This window comes from Acomys minous (assembly GCF_964271855.1).
Source record: "Acomys minous genome assembly, chromosome: 3".
Taxonomy (NCBI): domain Eukaryota; kingdom Metazoa; phylum Chordata; class Mammalia; order Rodentia; family Muridae; genus Acomys; species Acomys minous.
The window spans coordinates 68,369,072-68,386,723 of record NC_140485.1 but is presented as its reverse complement, the minus strand read 5'-3'; the positions used below and the strand labels follow the sequence as shown (position 1 = coordinate 68,386,723).

Below are 17,652 nucleotides of genomic sequence, written 5' to 3'. Positions count from 1 at the left end.
CCACACACCTGCTCCCACACCCATGCCACACACCTGCTTCCACTCACCATGCCACACCTGCTTCCACTCCCATGCCACACACCTGCTTCCACTCCCATGCCACACACCTGCTTCCACTCCCATGCCACACCTGCTCCCACCCCCATGCCACACCTGCTTCCACTCCCATGCCACACACCTGCTTCCACTCCCATGCCACACACCTGCTTCCACTCCCATGCCACACCTGCTCCCACCCCCATGCCACACCTGCTTCCACTCCCATGCCACACACCTGCTCCCACTCCCATGCCACACCTGCTCCCACTCCCATGCCACACACCTGCTCTCACTCCCATGCCACACCTGCTCCCACTCCCATGCCACACACCTGCTTCCACTCCCATGCCACACCTGCTCCCACCCCCATGCCACACCTGCTTCCACTCCCATGCCACACACCTGCTTCCACTCCCATGCCACACACCTGCTTCCACTCCCATGCCACACCTGCTCCCACCCCCATGCCACACCTGCTCCCACTCCCATGCCACACACCTGCTCCCACTCCCATGCCACACCTGCTCCCACTCCCATGCCACACACCTGCTCTCACTCCCATGCCACACCTGCTCCCACTCCCATGCCACACACCTGCTCCCACTCCCATGCCACACACCTGCTTCCACTCACCATGCCACACACCTGTCCCACTCCCATGCCACACCTGCTTCCACTCCCATGCCACACACCTGCTTCCACTCCCATGCCACACCTGCTCCCACTCCCATGCCACACACCTGTTCCCACTCCCATGCCACACCTGCTCCCACTCCCATGCCACACACCTGCTCCCACTCACCATGCAACACACCTGCTCCCACACCCATGCCACACCTGCTCCCACTCCCATGCCACACACCTGCTCCCACTCACCATGTCACACACCTGCTTCCACTCCCATGCCACACACCTGCTCCCACTCCCATGCCACACCTGCTCCCACTCCCATGCCACACACCTGCTCCCACACCCATGCCACACCTGCTCCCACTCCCATGCCACACACCTGCTTCCACTCACTATGCAACACACCTGCTCCCACTCCCATGCCACACCTGCTCCCACTCCCATGCCACACACCTGCTCCCACTCACCATGCAACACACCTGCTCCCACACCCATGCCACACCTGCTCCCACTCCCATGCCACACACCTGCTCCCACTCACCATGTCACACACCTGCTTCCACTCCCATGCCACACACCTGCTCCCACTCCCATGCCACACCTGCTCCCACTCCCATGCCACACACCTGCTCCCACACCCATGCCACACACCTGCTTCCACTCACCATGCCACACCTGCTTCCACTCCCATGCCACACACCTGCTTCCACTCCCATGCCACACACCTGCTTCCACTCCCATGCCACACCTGCTTCCACTCCCATGCCACACACCTGCTTCCACTCCCATGCCACACACCTGCTTCCACTCCCATGCCACACACCTGCTTCCACTCCCATGCCACACACCTGCTTCCACTCCCATGCCACACCTGCTCCCACCCCCATGCCACACCTGCTTCCACTCCCATGCCACACACCTGCTCCCACTCCCATGCCACACCTGCTCCCACTCCCATGCCACACACCTGCTCTCACTCCCATGCCACACCTGCTCCCACTCCCATGCCACACACCTGCTCCCACTCCCATGCCACACACCTGCTTCCACTCACCATGCCACACACCTGTCCCACTCACCATGCAACACACCTGCTCCCACTCCCATGCCACACACCTGCTCCCACTCACCATGTCACACACCTGCTTCCACTCCCATGCCACACACCTGCTCCCACACCCATGCCACACCTGCTCCCACTCCCATGCCACACACCTGCTTCCACTCACTATGCAACACACCTGCTCCCACTCCCATGCCACACACCTGCTCCCACACCCATGCCACACACCTGCTTCCACTCACCATGCCACACCTGCTTCCACTCCCATGCCACACACCTGCTTCCACTCCCATGCCACACACCTGCTTCCACTCCCATGCCACACCTGCTCCCACCCCCATGCCACACCTGCTTCCACTCCCATGCCACACACCTGCTTCCACTCCCATGCCACACACCTGCTTCCACTCCCATGCCACACCTGCTCCCACCCCCATGCCACACCTGCTTCCACTCCCATGCCACACCTGCTTCCACTCCCATGCCACACACCTGCTCCCACTCCCATGCCACACCTGCTCCCACTCCCATGCCACACACCTGCTCTCACTCCCATGCCACACCTGCTCCCACTCCCATGCCACACACCTGCTCCCACTCCCATGCCACACACCTGCTTCCACTCACCATGCCACACACCTGTCCCACTCCCATGCCACACCTGCTTCCACTCCCATGCCACACACCTGCTTCCACTCCCATGCCACACCTGCTCCCACTCCCATGCCACACACCTGTTCCCACTCCCATGCCACACCTGCTCCCACTCCCATGCCACACACCTGCTCCCACTCACCATGCAACACACCTGCTCCCACACCCATGCCACACCTGCTCCCACTCCCATGCCACACACCTGCTCCCACTCACCATGTCACACACCTGCTTCCACTCCCATGCCACACACCTGCTCCCACACCCATGCCACACCTGCTCCCACTCCCATGCCACACACCTGCTTCCACTCACTATGCAACACACCTGCTCCCACTCCCATGCCACACACCTGCTCCCACACCCATGCCACACACCTGCTTCCACTCACCATGCCACACCTGCTTCCACTCCCATGCCACACACCTGCTTCCACTCCCATGCCACACACCTGCTTCCACTCCCATGCCACACCTGCTCCCACCCCCATGCCACACCTGCTTCCACTCCCATGCCACACACCTGCTCCCACTCCCATGCCACACCTGCTCCCACTCCCATGCCACACACCTGCTCTCACTCCCATGCCACACCTGCTCCCACTCCCATGCCACACACCTGCTCCCACTCCCATGCCACACACCTGCTTCCACTCACCATGCCACACACCTGTCCCACTCCCATGCCACACCTGCTTCCACTCCCATGCCACACACCTGCTTCCACTCCCATGCCACACCTGCTCCCACTCCCATGCCACACACCTGTTCCCACTCCCATGCCACACCTGCTCCCACTCCCATGCCACACACCTGCTCCCACTCACCATGCAACACACCTGCTCCCACACCCATGCCACACCTGCTCCCACTCCCATGCCACACACCTGCTCCCACTCACCATGTCACACACCTGCTTCCACTCCCATGCCACACACCTGCTCCCACACCCATGCCACACCTGCTCCCACTCCCATGCCACACACCTGCTTCCACTCACTATGCAACACACCTGCTCCCACTCCCATGCCACACACCTGCTCCCACACCCATGCCACACACCTGCTTCCACTCACCATGCCACACCTGCTTCCACTCCCATGCCACACACCTGCTTCCACTCCCATGCCACACACCTGCTTCCACTCCCATGCCACACCTGCTCCCACCCCCATGCCACACCTGCTTCCACTCCCATGCCACACACCTGCTCCCACTCCCATGCCACACCTGCTCCCACTCCCATGCCACACACCTGCTCTCACTCCCATGCCACACCTGCTCCCACTCCCATGCCACACACCTGCTTCCACTCCCATGCCACACCTGCTCCCACCCCCATGCCACACCTGCTTCCACTCCCATGCCACACACCTGCTTCCACTCCCATGCCACACACCTGCTTCCACTCCCATGCCACACCTGCTCCCACCCCCATGCCACACCTGCTTCCACTCCCATGCCACACACCTGCTCCCACTCCCATGCCACACCTGCTCCCACTCCCATGCCACACACCTGCTCTCACTCCCATGCCACACCTGCTCCCACTCCCATGCCACACACCTGCTTCCACTCCCATGCCACACCTGCTCCCACTCCCATGCCACACACCTGCTTCCACTCCCATGCCACACCTGCTCCCACTCCCATGCCACACACCTGCTCCCACTCCCATGCCACACACCTGCTCTCACTCCCATGCCACACACCTGCTTCCACTCACCATGCCACACACCTGCCCCCACTCCCATGCCACACCTGCTTCCACTCACCATGGTGGATGATACCGTTCTCCAACAGGGCTTGGCCCAAATTGACCCCTTCTTCTGTCTTGCTGATCTCACCAATTTCCAGGAGCCAGGAGACAAACTCACTGCCAGAAACGAAAGATGCGATGAGATGGTCCCCAGCCCTGGAACCAGAACCATGCTGGCCTAGCCCTGACCACCACAGTAATGACAGGCCCAGCAGCCATAGCCTAAGAAATCGTGACAAGGCTTGTTTGTGCCTTTCAGGTGGCTAAAACGGATCACAGGTCTGCCTCATCCACCCAGGAATGGAAGTTGGGTGAGTGGATGGATGAGTGGATGGGTGGCAGGCAGAAGAATGGATGGGTGGCAAACAGATGAATGGATGAGCGGCAGGAAGATAAATGGATAAATGGCAGGCAGATGAATGGATGAGCAGATGGATGCATGTTTAGATGCATGGTAGATGCTTGGTAGATGGAGGAATGAGTGTGGGAATGAATGGCTGATAGACAGATCAGTGGGTGAGAGGATGATGTGCCAGTGGGTAGAGAGATGCGTAGATAGAAAGGTGAAAGGATAGACAGATGGTCAATGAATGAATAATGGATGGATGGATGGATGGATGGAAGGATGACAGATGAGTAGGTAGGCTATGGATGGATGGATAGATGATGAGTGGATGGATGATGGATAGAGAACAGATGATAGACAGGTGGTGGGTAAGTACAAGTGGGTAGACAACTCCATGTTGCATCTGTGGATGGAGGCATAAGCCAATGGATGTATGCTGGGTTGTGTGGCATTTAGGTAAATGTAAAGAATGGACAGATGGATGTACCATCAGAGAGATCAATCAATGCTGGATGGACGGGCAGATGTGGAGGTTGTGGGGGATGCTGGGAGCATGGTGGAGTTAGGATATGGGTAGCTAGATGGGGGGTCTAAATACTAGATGTGTGTGTATGTATGCATGTATGTATATATGTGTCTGTGTATGTATGTAGATGAGACACACAATAAGCAGGGGACAATCCCAAGCCCGGAAAGTGGACTGGAGAGTCAGGGAGGCCCAAGTGGCTCACATCTCATCCTCTCTGTCCTCACAATGCTCCGATAGGCATCCCCATTACTCAGAAGGAAATTAAACTCTGCCTCAACTATCCCACACATCTACCCAGAAATATGTACCTTCATCAGCCACTCCCAACTCCACGCCTAGAACACCATCCCCAGACCAGTCTTCTCTGCTGAATCCCCATACTCTGTGCTTTAGATCCCTTGCTCTCTTCTCAAATCATAGCAGCAGCAGCAGCACCAGCACCACCACCACCGTCACCAGCGTCACCAGCGCCACCACCACCACCACCCTAGACTCCATCATGCCCTTGGGCCTTTGCAATCGCTTTCCCATCTACCTAGCAATGGCTTTCCCTGGCTCTTCTTTCCATGCCACCTCTCCCAAGGGGCAACCATCCATACCACGCCCAGGGAGGCCCCCGCCCAACAGCCTGCCCATCCCAATTATGCTTCCTTTTTGCCCCAAGCACTCTGCAGTGATGGGCTCACAGATTCATGTGTGTGTTTATGAGCCCCCTCTCCACAAAGACACCCAGAATGTAGCCCGTGGATGACAGGTGCTGGCCTTACTCATGGCTCTTTCCATGCTACACTTTGAGGCTCGAGAGTCCTCCACTCAACAAGTGAGGAATGAACAAGAAGGGAGGTTCTGGGGTTGGCAGGGAGGTTAGGGGCACAAATGAGACAACAGGCAGCTTTTTCTGGCTCCAAGTGATGGCCCAGGGGTCAGACTCAGCCAGGCCTCTGAGGTCCCAGCCTCTGTGGCCTCTTGAGCTGAGCACAGATTTCAGCCCACTGGAGTCAGCGGAAGAGGGTGAGCCTGGAGCAGGCAGCGCCCACCAGCGTAGCCAGCAGTGCCCAGCCCCCTTTATGGAAACCAGCTGTCCCACCTCCAGTTACAGCAGGGGGATGCTATTTTTAGCTTTTTGTGCTGGCAAAGGAAGGGCCTGCCCTTCTGTAGGTAGCAGCCTTGTGAGGTATTCAGAAAGTCCACGAGATGCCCAGGGAGGTGGGAAAGAAACAGGTACATTTCTGGCACCCTGTGTGGGAACTTTCCAGGTTCTGTGTCCCCTTAACCCCCACACCCCCACACTCCCCACACCCCCACACTCCATTGTTCTCAGAGTCCCAACTCTCCAGGCAAGGCGGAAACTGCCAGCAACCCCAAAAGGCAAACAGATGTTGATGTGCCCATTCTCAGAGGCTGAAGGCCGGAGACCCAGCGTAAGGCTGCTCACCAGCTGTCCCATCCAGGGCCACCTCTGGCAGGGATCAACCTGTGGCCGGAGTGGGAATAGGAAGTATCCCAGAGTGGCTGCAGGGGTAGAAAACAGACAAGGAACAGAAGAGAGCAGTTGAATCCCACGCTGGATCTTGCTACCCTTTGGGAAGGTCTTTAGCTTGTGGGGCAAAGTAAAGCAAAAACAGTCCCTATCTGGGGAACAAGAGGCAGCCAGATGCAGCTTGACAGGGAGCAGCTGGCAACTGGTTTGCTTAGGGACGCCTGGAAGTAGTGGGTGGACTTCTTAATCCTGTGAAACTTTAAGCTGGGACCCAGGAGGGAAGCCAGATAAAGTTAATCTCTTCTGACGCAGGAACCTTGAACACTGAGCAAGGGGTGCTGGCCAGGTGGCGAGTGTGCCAAGCCAGTCAAAGTGGAAGCCATTGCTCAAAGAGCCCACCACGGCCCTGTGGGCCCCCAGCTCTTCAAGAGAGAGGAAGAAACTTGATATTTCCTAGGAAGCTCCCAGTTGCTAAAATGCTGGTGTCTAACACGCAATTTTCTGAACCCTGGCCCCAGGCTTCTACTTGTACTGGACCAGCAGGGTCTCAGGTGGAGGAGGGCTGTGCCAAGCTGGACATCAGAGTGCACAGAAGAAAGCTAAGATTTGACAGTAGCTCTGGGTTGGGTTATGAAGGACAACAAGGCCCAAGCTTCCAGGAAGATGTTCCTATAGCAGTGGGAGGCACTGAGACAAAGTGTGGGTGAGACCAAATGGAGTCCACTGACAGCTAGGCCATGCCAGCTTCCTTTATCCCTTTTTCCTGCCCAATAGACATTGTTGGTCAGTGCTGCACGTCAAGGCCAAGGCTGGGTACAGAGGCTGCCTGGGCACATCTCAGCCACTCTTGCCACCTGATTGGGTGTTCCATGTACCACACAGTCCCCAGAACAAACATCTTTCTGCCTGTCACCTGCATGAGCCAAGACCACCAGTGCCAGGAGACTGATACGCAATCTGTGAGCCCCATGTACAAAGTCCCTGCCAATGTCCATGGTGATTTAGAGTTTACATGGGTGTTGGGTATCTGAGCTCAGGTCCTCCTGCTTGCACACTGAGCCACCTCCCAGCCTCTGACAAGTCTTTATGCATCTTCTGTGGTTGACTGGTTACTCTTTGAGACAACATCTTGCTATGTCTCACAGGCCTACCTTGAACACTTACTGCTCATACCTCGGCTTCATGAGCACCAGGATTGCAGGTGTGTGCCTCTGTAGCTGGTCTGATCTCTGTTGCATGCGACTGTGCACACAGAGCTGCTGCAGCAAAGCCTCCTACTCCGGAGCTCCGAATGTGCAGATATTAACAAGCCCTCTCTCTAATCACCATCAAGGGTGGCAGCAAATGCTTTTTACCTTCCAGGAAACTTTCCCAAACTGCCTGACATACCTTGTCCTGAGTGGTCGCGAGCTCTGACAACCCATCTCTCACCCCTACTGAGCCTCCCAGAGCACCTAAAGCCTGACCCCTGACCCAGCGCCGCCAGATGCAGCACCACTAACTTCTGGACCCTGTGTTAATAACACTTGCCGACTCAGGACTCCTACCACTCCAGTGCCATGGCTCACAGAAGCCACCAGACTCCTGAATCTGCTGTGCCCTAGCCAGGCATGCTGTTCCTCAGGTCTTCCTGTGGCTGATGCATCTCATTCAGGTCTTGATTAAAACATAATCTCTGATAAGAGGACTATCTTACCCATCCTGGCTGAATCAATTCCACAGCTCTCCCCTTCGCCACACTCCACAACTGCCTTGCAGCATTCAGAGGCCCAGTGGGTCCTTCCTTAAACTGTCCCCTTGCCTACCGACTGATTCCTGTAGGAGCAGTCATCTCCCTGTGGGCAGGAAGTTTGTCTGTTCACTTCCCCGCTGTCTGCTGGCAACAGGAAGGAAGGAAGGAAGGAAGGAAGGAAGGAAGGAAGGAAGGAATTTTTGTCTCTTTGGCTAATCTGAGGATGCTGGAAGGTAGGTTCACAGACACACACACATACACACACACAGAGACAGACAGAGACAGAGAGTATGCTCTCCCACAGTACACAGATTTTAATTTAAGACTGAAATGTAAAGTCTATTTGTTTCTGAGTGGGCCACAAACTGGCCACTTTACACCTGACCGCATGGCCCAGCAAAAGTCCTCACCGCTCTGCGAGCACCATGCTGAGCACCTCTGCATTCGTGCTGCATTCCAATAGGGCCCTCCACCCTTTCTCCTTCCTTAATTATTATTAATTGAGACCCAGGGACATAACTCAGGGCCCAACATCATGCGAAAGAAGGTAGGGGAATATGACATGGGGGTCCCAGTCTGACTCAAAGCTCAGCCTTAAAATGTTATGAAAATAAACACGACACTCGGCAACCAGGGAGTCCCTGTCCAGTACCAGACAGGTGAGGAAAAAGCAGGAACTGAGGAACAGTGAAAATGCTAGAGCGAGATTAAAATGAGCCAGGCACCGAGGCAGCGAAAGAGAACACCAGCTCTGGAGTCACACTGTCCTGAGTCCTGCCTCCCCACTGCCTCAATGTGACTGCACAGAACCCTGTCCTCTCTGTGCCTCAGTTTCCTCATCTTTAATATGGGGACAATGGCAGTGACCTGCTTCATGGTGGTGTGTGAGATTAAAAGCTACAGCCAAATGCGGATGCCATAGATCAGATTAAGGGCCGGAAGGAACTGCGTCCCAGCCACTTCTTGTTACAGAAGGCTCCTGGAGCTGCACATTGGCAGGGGAGGGGTGGTGAGGAAAGCCAAGCCTGAAGAAGTCAGGTCCTCCGGGCCCCGTGGCTACATGAGCTGTGCTGCTGGCTGGAGTACAGACGGGCAGCAAGAGGATCTCCTCTAATCCTTCCTGAGGAGCCAGCCTCAGAAGCCTTAATCACAGACAGGCCATCCCATCCGCTGGGCTGGCAGGAGGGCTCTCCGGTACACGCCCCCAGGCGGAAGGGGGAGGAGCTGCTAGAGAAAAGGTTCCTTTGCAGTGGAATCAGGGATTAGCAATGAAAACAGCCTTTCTAGCCTCTCAAACTAGCTCCCACAGCCCTCCTGGGCCCAGTTCTCTCCTTTCCACAGAGCCTCAGAGAGGCAGAGCCAGGACTGCTGACCCCTAAGGACAATGGATGGAACAGTACAAATACCCTGGTTTCCCCATTCCCACAGCCCCCCCACCTCCCTCACCCCTGCCCCCTCCCAAACCCATCCCTGGACTGTTTAACACCGGGCCTCAGGGCCTACCCTGGGCTATCTCCTAGCTCCACAGCCTCCCATGGGCAGCCAATCCCCATGATAGAGATGAATACACAGCAGGGCTTTGTGCTTTCAAACATCTAAAACCAGTTTCCTGACATCCTGCCTCCTGCCTTCCACGTCATCACCTTGATTCTGAGAATTCCCTACCCAGGGGCACCCACCTCTCTAGCAACGGGCCACAGAGCCTCTGCTTGTCCCCTCCCCCACAATACTGGCCCAGACTCCTCTGTGCACATGGTGGCCCACAGGCCATCTAAATGCCTGTCTCACACATCAGTCCCCAATCTAGTCTTTTTCTCCCAAGACAACATTATTTCCAGCCTCCTCCGGACTGTGCTGGCCACCAGGCTCCAGCCTGCCTCAGACCTAACTCATCTCCCTCATCTTCTAAGTACAGCACCAGCCACCTCTGCCTTCCATGGCAGAACAGAACAGAGATGGGCAGAATGTGGCCAGCCCACCCAGTCAGGAAGATCCCAGCTCCTATCAGTTCATCACAGGAAGCAAATTACACAGTGTGGGTCAGGAGCGAACGCAGAAGGGAAGACCTGCGGCAGAACCGTGCCAGCCTCGACCCTCATCTGAGCCCGCTCCACGGGCCTGAGGGGCATTGGGTGGCTGTGCAAGGAGGTGCCAGGCAAGAGAAAGGGGGTGTGGGGCAGGGTGGGGCAAAGCAGAGGCAGGGCAGGAAGGGCAGGGAAGGCGGCCACCTGGGATTGGGATGCAGAAGCCACTCACTTGCCAAGGAAGCACTTGGGCACCGTGCTGAGCTTCCGTCGTCGGTCTTTGATCAAGTTCACCTTCTTGCTCATCATCATATGGTACAGCTTCTCCCCCTTCTCTGCAATCATGACGTACGCGTCTCGCTCCATGCCCAGCTTCAGGCCTGCGTGGGGACATGGTTGCCGTGGCAGGTACAGGAGACAGTCTGGGGTTTCTGGCATCCACGCCTCCCACCCTCACCCTAGCACAGCCACAGAGCACTTTCCTGACCCCTGGTCAATGCCACATACACACACACACACACACACACACACACACACACACACACACACACACACTTGCCAGAGACTGCTCAAAAGGACTGAGTGGGGGACCCATGGAGGCTAAGTCCTGGGGTAACTGGTGGTACCTTAATTCAGAGCCAAACTCCAAAGCCTTGTTCTATCCCTCCACACTGCACACACATAGCTCTGACCTGCCATGCCATATACGCTGGGCCCCATCCGTATCTGGACTCATGTGCTCTCTCGGACCCCCATGCCATCCAGACAATAACAGCAACAGCACACAGGTGCTTCACAGCCCCAGATACATGCCCCACGCCCTTCAGAAGAAGAGCCACGGGATTCCCATTTTATAAACGAGAAGCCAGGGCCCAGGGGATGCATGTTGCCTGAACAGAAGAGGTGGTACCAAGTTTTTGCCCCAAGATGTTTGGCTTCGGATCCCGATCTGGGCTCCTTGACCAAAGACCACAGTGTGAGCCCGTCCCTGGGTGCCCAGCCCTGAGGTTGAACTTGAGACAGCATTCACTTCTAAGGACAAGGCCCCCCTCGACCACACACACCTCTTAATGACACACACACAGTGCTAACCACCTCTCTTGATTCTAACCACAGAAGTACAGATCAGTCCCACCCAGTCAGGCCAACTCCCTGCCCCTACTACCGACCCCGCCCTGAGCAGTTTCAGAGGTTGAGCCCTTACCTATCCAAAGGCCAAAGCCAGAGCTTATCTGGCCTCCTGCATTTTAATACATTCTGCCTTGATATTTTAGATGGGGAACTGCTACCGAAAGGCTCCACTTTCTCTAGAAAACTAGAGACACTGCCGGGAACAGTGACTTGGGTGGTGTAAGGTGGGGAGAGAGGCAGATGGCCTGGACCATGTGTTTAAAGGGCAGGCTTGCAGGACCGTGATGACCTCCTGAACGGAGAGCGGCAGTGAGGGGTTCAGGGGTGGCGCCAAGGGTGTGATTTAGCACCAGGTGGGTGCAGAGAAAGGCAGACTCAGAGGGTGACTGGAGCCATGGCAAACGTGAAGTGTCTATGATGCATTTACCAGCTGAGGTTTCAGGGTCAACAGGATGTGCTTTGGGGGAAACTGAGGCCCAGTTTACTCCTGTGTCAAACCAGGAGTGGGAAGTAGAAACGCATGTTGAGTTCGCAAGGCTGGCCAAATCCAAGGCCTTGGGCAGCAAGAAAGAGTCTACCGAGGCTCAGGTGTCTGAAGTAACTTGGCCCAAGCACACCCAAGGCCCTCAAGTTCCCAGTCTGGCAGGCTCTGTACAGAGGCTCAGGGCATAGACACAGCTCAGAGCCCATCCATCCCTGGTCTCTCACCTCAACCCCTGAGCTGTCTTTCTGTGAACCACCTTGGTGACTGTGTTCCATGACTAACAGGCACCCTAGGACCAGCCCCCAGATTCCTTTTCTTTCTTTTCTTTCTTTCTTTCTTTCTTTCTTTCTTTCTTTTTTTTTTTTCAGATTCCTTTTCAAGGGACCAGCAAACAGAAACTTGGGCAAGCACCTGAGCAACAGGGGAAAGAACATGCTGTTTCCAGATGCTCAGGATGAGCCGTAAGCCACCTGGGGACTGTGGTACAACTGACTGGTCCCTCCAGGTCCCAACACAATCACAGAGGTCTCCACCTGTCAAGACCTCTGCTATGTGTAACCCCAACTCTTCTCCAAGGGACGCAGGTCCCTGCCCTAGACACAGTCCTCCCCCTGGAAGATCCCCGCCGTCCTCCTCAGCAGCCCAGGGCCCGTCCAGGCACTCACTCTCGCGCTGTTCTCGCTCTCGGATTAGGGCGTCCAGCCACTTCTGCTTCTCCTCCGCCGTCTTGGCCATACACACAAACCACTTGTTCTTGGCCGTGTTGTGGATCTTCCAGCCATTTGTGACAGTGTAGCCGTTGCTATGATAATCGGCTGGTCAGGGGCAGTAGGGCAAACGTCGGTCAGTACACAGACAGCTATGGAATTCTCAATAGCTCACAAAATAGCCAGGCTTGGGGAGCTAAACCCCCCCAACAAGTGCTCCCTCCTGGCTTCTTTATCATGGGCAAGGAAGCCCTGCACAGACACCTTCCAACATCATAGTAACACAGGTGTCCTGACCTCTTACGTAGGCACAAATGTAGTAATGGCAGGAGAGGCTTGCTCAGACCTCAGGAAGGCAACCAACCCTCTGTGAAAACATAATGGGGAAACAGCACCTAGGAATATGGGATCCCACCACACCCTGAATCTAAGGCAGGGCCTGCATATGTGTCAGGGCTCAAAACCACATTAGAATAGGCTTCCACAGACAGGCTCACGGAGCATCTAGAGAGATCCCTGGTCCCAGCAGCGAATAGCAGAAACTGTCCTAAGCCTGGCCGCCTGCCTGTGGGTTGTTCATACAGAAAAAACTCTCCAGCCACAGCAACTAGACTCTACCCAGAGCCATGTGAGGCATGGATGGATCCCAGGGTCAGTAAGCTGAGTACAAGAGCAGTGTAAACACAGCCAGGGCACTAGGACCACCTAACTATAAGCATAAAAAACCATGTTCACATAGCCACACACATCTAAAGCCACACTGATATACATGACTCTAAAAACCAGAGAAATTGAAAGAAAAACTAAGGAGATGGTATTTTATTTTTAGACAGTGTCTCACACTATAGACCTGACTGGCCTAGAACTCATTATGCAAATAAGACCAGTCTCAAACTAACAGAAATCAAGCTGCCTCTACTTCTCAAGCGCTGGGATTAATGGTATGCACCACCATACACAATGTGGTAAAGTAGTTTTAAACAGGAAAAAATAAAATAAAATGGACTGCAATAGAAAAGTGCAGATGGTATGGGGCTGGAAAAATGGCTCAGCAGTTAAAAGCAATGGCTGCTGTTCTGTATGACCAGGGTTCAGTTCCCAGCACCCACATGGCAGCTCGCAACTGTCTATAAGAATAAAATGAGAAAAAAAATTAATGTATTTAGTAGCCACTTGGTGGGGGGGGGGGGGGGTGGCACTGTTCTGAGTCCTCAGCTCCAGGGCTACATTTTAAAGTTACATTCAGCTATACAAGAAATGTTCCACATGACACACAGAGAGCCAGGGAGGGAGGGAGAAGGTCAACAGAGAGAGGCAGGGCCCACCTGTGCCATCCTCCACATTCTCCACTTCCATGACTTCAGTGTTGATCCGGCCCCTGAAGATGTATAGGGAGCCATTGATAGACTTGGTCCTCTTGGTCGATTTCTTGCTCCCAGTGACCCTGAAAGACAACGGGAAGTCAGCATTCCCTACAAGGGGCAGCAACACAGAGGGGTGCCCAGGGGCAAAGAGGAGCTGTGGGCTAAGGTAAGGAACATGGGGGCGGGGGTCTGCTGGTAGACAGGTGGCTCGGACGAGTCTCTTCTCTGCTAGTCATGGTTTCTCATCAGGAAAATAGGCCAATAACTTTGTCGACCTCACAGGTCAGCTCTTCAGTTAACAGGGACCTCATGGGAGACCAACAGGAAGAACAGAAACCCAGCACACTGGGCTAGGAAGCAGGAGGGGTGCCCCTGGTACCCATATAACAGATGGTACCTCCTAAATTGAAACGAGAATGATGGAAGGCAGTCATCCATCATCTACCTATCTATCTACCATCCGTCCATCCGCCCACCGTCCGTCCATCCGCCCACCGTCCGTCCATCCGCCCACCGTCCGTCTATCCGCCCACCATCCGTCCACCTACATGCAATACATACATCTACCATCCACATACCTACTATCCATACCTCCACTATTCATATAGCCGTCACACATGCACATGCACGCATACACACACGCGTGCGTACAAACTCCACTTACCCATGATCCATCAGCCATCTACTGACTCACCCACCCAACCATCCATCACCCATCCATCTACAAACCATGTATCTATAATCTACCCACGCATCTAAATCCCACCCGTCCGTCCATCCATTTACCCACAAACTCATTCCTTCATTCATCCATCTCATTAGCAGCCTATCTATGCTCTAGCCCTCCCATTCATCCACACACCCATTCATTCATCTACCTACCTTCCAGCCCAACTCCCCACCACCTGACACCCCACCTACGTCATCCATCCCCTCCCGCAGCCATCGCCCCGCCCGTCCCACTCACACTTTCGCCTGAGGGAACCCTGTTGCCCATACACTCAGTCGCTGCTGCAGTCTGACTTCTCATCATCCACTGCCTTCTAAACCCTGATGTTAAGAGTTAGGGGGTTGGGCCTTGAAAGTGGTCAGATCACAGAGGCTGGTGGTCTCACAAATGGGATTAGTGTCTTTTACAAAAAGGCCTTAAAGAGGTACCTCAACCCCTCCACCACGCCAGGACACTTCGGAGAGCAGAAGGAAGCCTTGCTGAGCACCAGCACCCTGGTGCCTTACCCTTGGACTGTTTAGTTTGCATAACTGAAGAAATATGCCCTTTAAGATACCTGGTTAACTTGATGAGCTGGGGTGGGTGAGCGGGGGGCGGGGGCTCGCCTTTTCTGAGGAATAGGGGAGGGGACATGGAGGAGGGACAGTGGGACTTGGAAGAGACCAGGGAGGGGGCTATAACCTGGATATAAAGTGAATAAATATATAAATTAATATTATTTTGCTATGTTCTCCCAAACAAAAAACGTCTGGCCAGGGCTTCCTGTGGACAGGGTGCCAAGTGAGGGCCCACACATTTAGCAAGTACTCAGAAATGGCCGTTAGGTGCCAGCCACTCTGCTGGGTGCCGGCTCACGGGAAAGCACATAAATCTTGGGAACCTTGTCTTCTGTTGGGGGAAGCAGTAGAGAGCACAGAAGAGACACCAGTCACAGCAAAGGCCCTTTGAGGCTCCTTGACCCAGCAGGGGGACTGCCTTTACCCCGAGCCTGCGAGGACTGTGACAGCCCTCTTCTCCACCTGAAGTGAACGTACCACAGCTGGGTAAACAAGACGGTATGTGCACAGAACAAGTTGAGGATCCTGGACCACAAGGTGGCCAGACCTCCCAGGGAATGTAGGGCTGGAGCAGCAGGGGATGTGTGTGACTGCCGGACACAGGCTCCATGGGCCTGCGACGAGGGACAGACTCTATAAGAGAAAGGGACTGTGTGCTTCGTCAAGCACTGCTGGCTGAACTCTGCTGTATTACAAATTTACAAGCATGTGTCTATTTGTATATATGCACGATGAACCCCAGTTCATCTTCCTGCTTCCATGTGCACATGGGTGTGCATGTGTGTGCATGTAGGTAGGTATGTGTGTATTCCTGTGTGCGTACCTGTGTGTGCAGGTAGGGTGAGGTGTGGAAATGTATGTGTGTACGTATGTGTACGATCATGTGCATGCCATATATGCGTGTGTGTGTGTGTGTGTGTGTGTGTGTGTGTGTGTGTGTGTGTATCTATGCAGGTACAAAAATACGTGGAAATGCATGGGTGTACATGTGTATGGACATGCATCAATTTCTACATGGTTATCTGCTTGTGTGCGTGAGCAGGTGTTTCTGTCTGTCTGTCGGCACGCAGGTGAACGTGTACACACATATACATCTTGCCAGGTCTGTTTCTCAGAGAACCCCAACTGACAGAACTTGTGATGTCACTTACTGGCAATGAGGAAGAACTGAGGAAATAAAAGTTTGGGACAGGAATGTGGTCATAGAGAAGAGACCTAGCCCTAACCCTAACATTCAGCATGAGCCTGGCACCATCCCAGCCACTTCACAGTGGAGCCTGGACACATGTTCACTCTGTGAAACACATCCACAGGACAACAGTGCTTCAGCCCCATGTAACAGACATGAATACAGCACTGGGCCACACAGCAGCAGTGTGGCCTCTCAGAACAGAGTGGGTAGCAGTGGGGTATGAGACTCAGCTCCTCTGGGCCTCAGTTTCCCCCACTGTAGACCACTCCTTCCTCCTTTGGTGGCCAAAGGGAGGCCCTGTGCTTTTAACTTAACATGAACAGCCTATGTCACAGAATGCTCCACCCAGACTAGGACCAAGACAGCCAGCAGCTGCCCAGCCACATCAGGTACCTCCTGTGGCCACTCCAGTCAGTCAGGCTCCATCCAGTGGCACCTGACCCTGCCCACAGGGCACTCAGCCTTCTGGCTGTTAATCTAAAGGCGGGACCCTGGCCTCCTGCCTGGTCCTCTCAGGAGATGAGTGTGCCCTTTCTCTTGGGCCAGCCCCAGATGTCACTAAGGAGGGAGCGGCCTTCATAGAACTTAGTGTGGTCACAGGAAGGCCAGAGACAGTCCCCGCAGACACCAAGATGGTGGAAATCACTGCTGTTCCTCCCAGGACAGGTGGCGCAGACAAAGAAGGGCCTTGCAAGGAAATCAGGGGCTGGGAGTTGTCCAGAGTTGTGAAGGGACATTCTGTTTCCCAAACCCTAGTGCTCTGGGAAAAGTGCCTGCCTCTAGCAGCCAGGACGGTGAAAGGCTGGGGGTGATATTTCATAGCACCCTTAGAAGTGTCAAAGGAGGCCTCTGGGCTGGCCTCAGCAGGACAGGAGACATAAGACAGCAACAGAGATGATCCTTACAGAACAAGCAGGGAAACACCCAGAGAAGAGGCAGAACATGTCTACACTGGGAGATGACACAAAGGGAGACTGAGGCCTGTGCTGAGAAGGACCAACCCCCAGAACAGAGAAGATGGGACAGTATGAGGGGCCCGGTGTCCTAGGGCTGCCCACCAGTGGGTGGTACCAGAAACCCAAGAGTGAGTGCAGGGTCACATTCAGTAGCATCCCCTATTTTACAAACAAGGAAACTGAGGCACAGGCGGGAGGCGTTGTGGAGTTAGTGAAGTGGTCAAACTCTGAATTAAACATACAGAGCACAGATGCAGCTCCTGCTGCAGATAGGAA

General features: G+C 54.7%; 1 protein-coding gene across 1 annotated transcript in view; it reads right to left on the bottom strand.

The window, feature by feature from the left end:
- Positions 1-17,652, bottom strand: part of PREX1 (phosphatidylinositol-3,4,5-trisphosphate dependent Rac exchange factor 1) — a 165,093-nt gene that overhangs the window by 49,309 nt on the left and 98,132 nt on the right. The window contains exons 8-11 of the mRNA XM_084775034.1: positions 13,903-14,021; positions 12,536-12,685; positions 10,488-10,635; positions 4,161-4,261 (exon numbers count right to left, since the gene is read on the bottom strand). Coding sequence (XP_084631160.1) covers positions 4,161-4,261; positions 10,488-10,635; positions 12,536-12,685; positions 13,903-14,021 — 518 coding nt within the window. The remainder of the gene's footprint in view (positions 1-4,160; positions 4,262-10,487; positions 10,636-12,535; positions 12,686-13,902; positions 14,022-17,652) is intronic.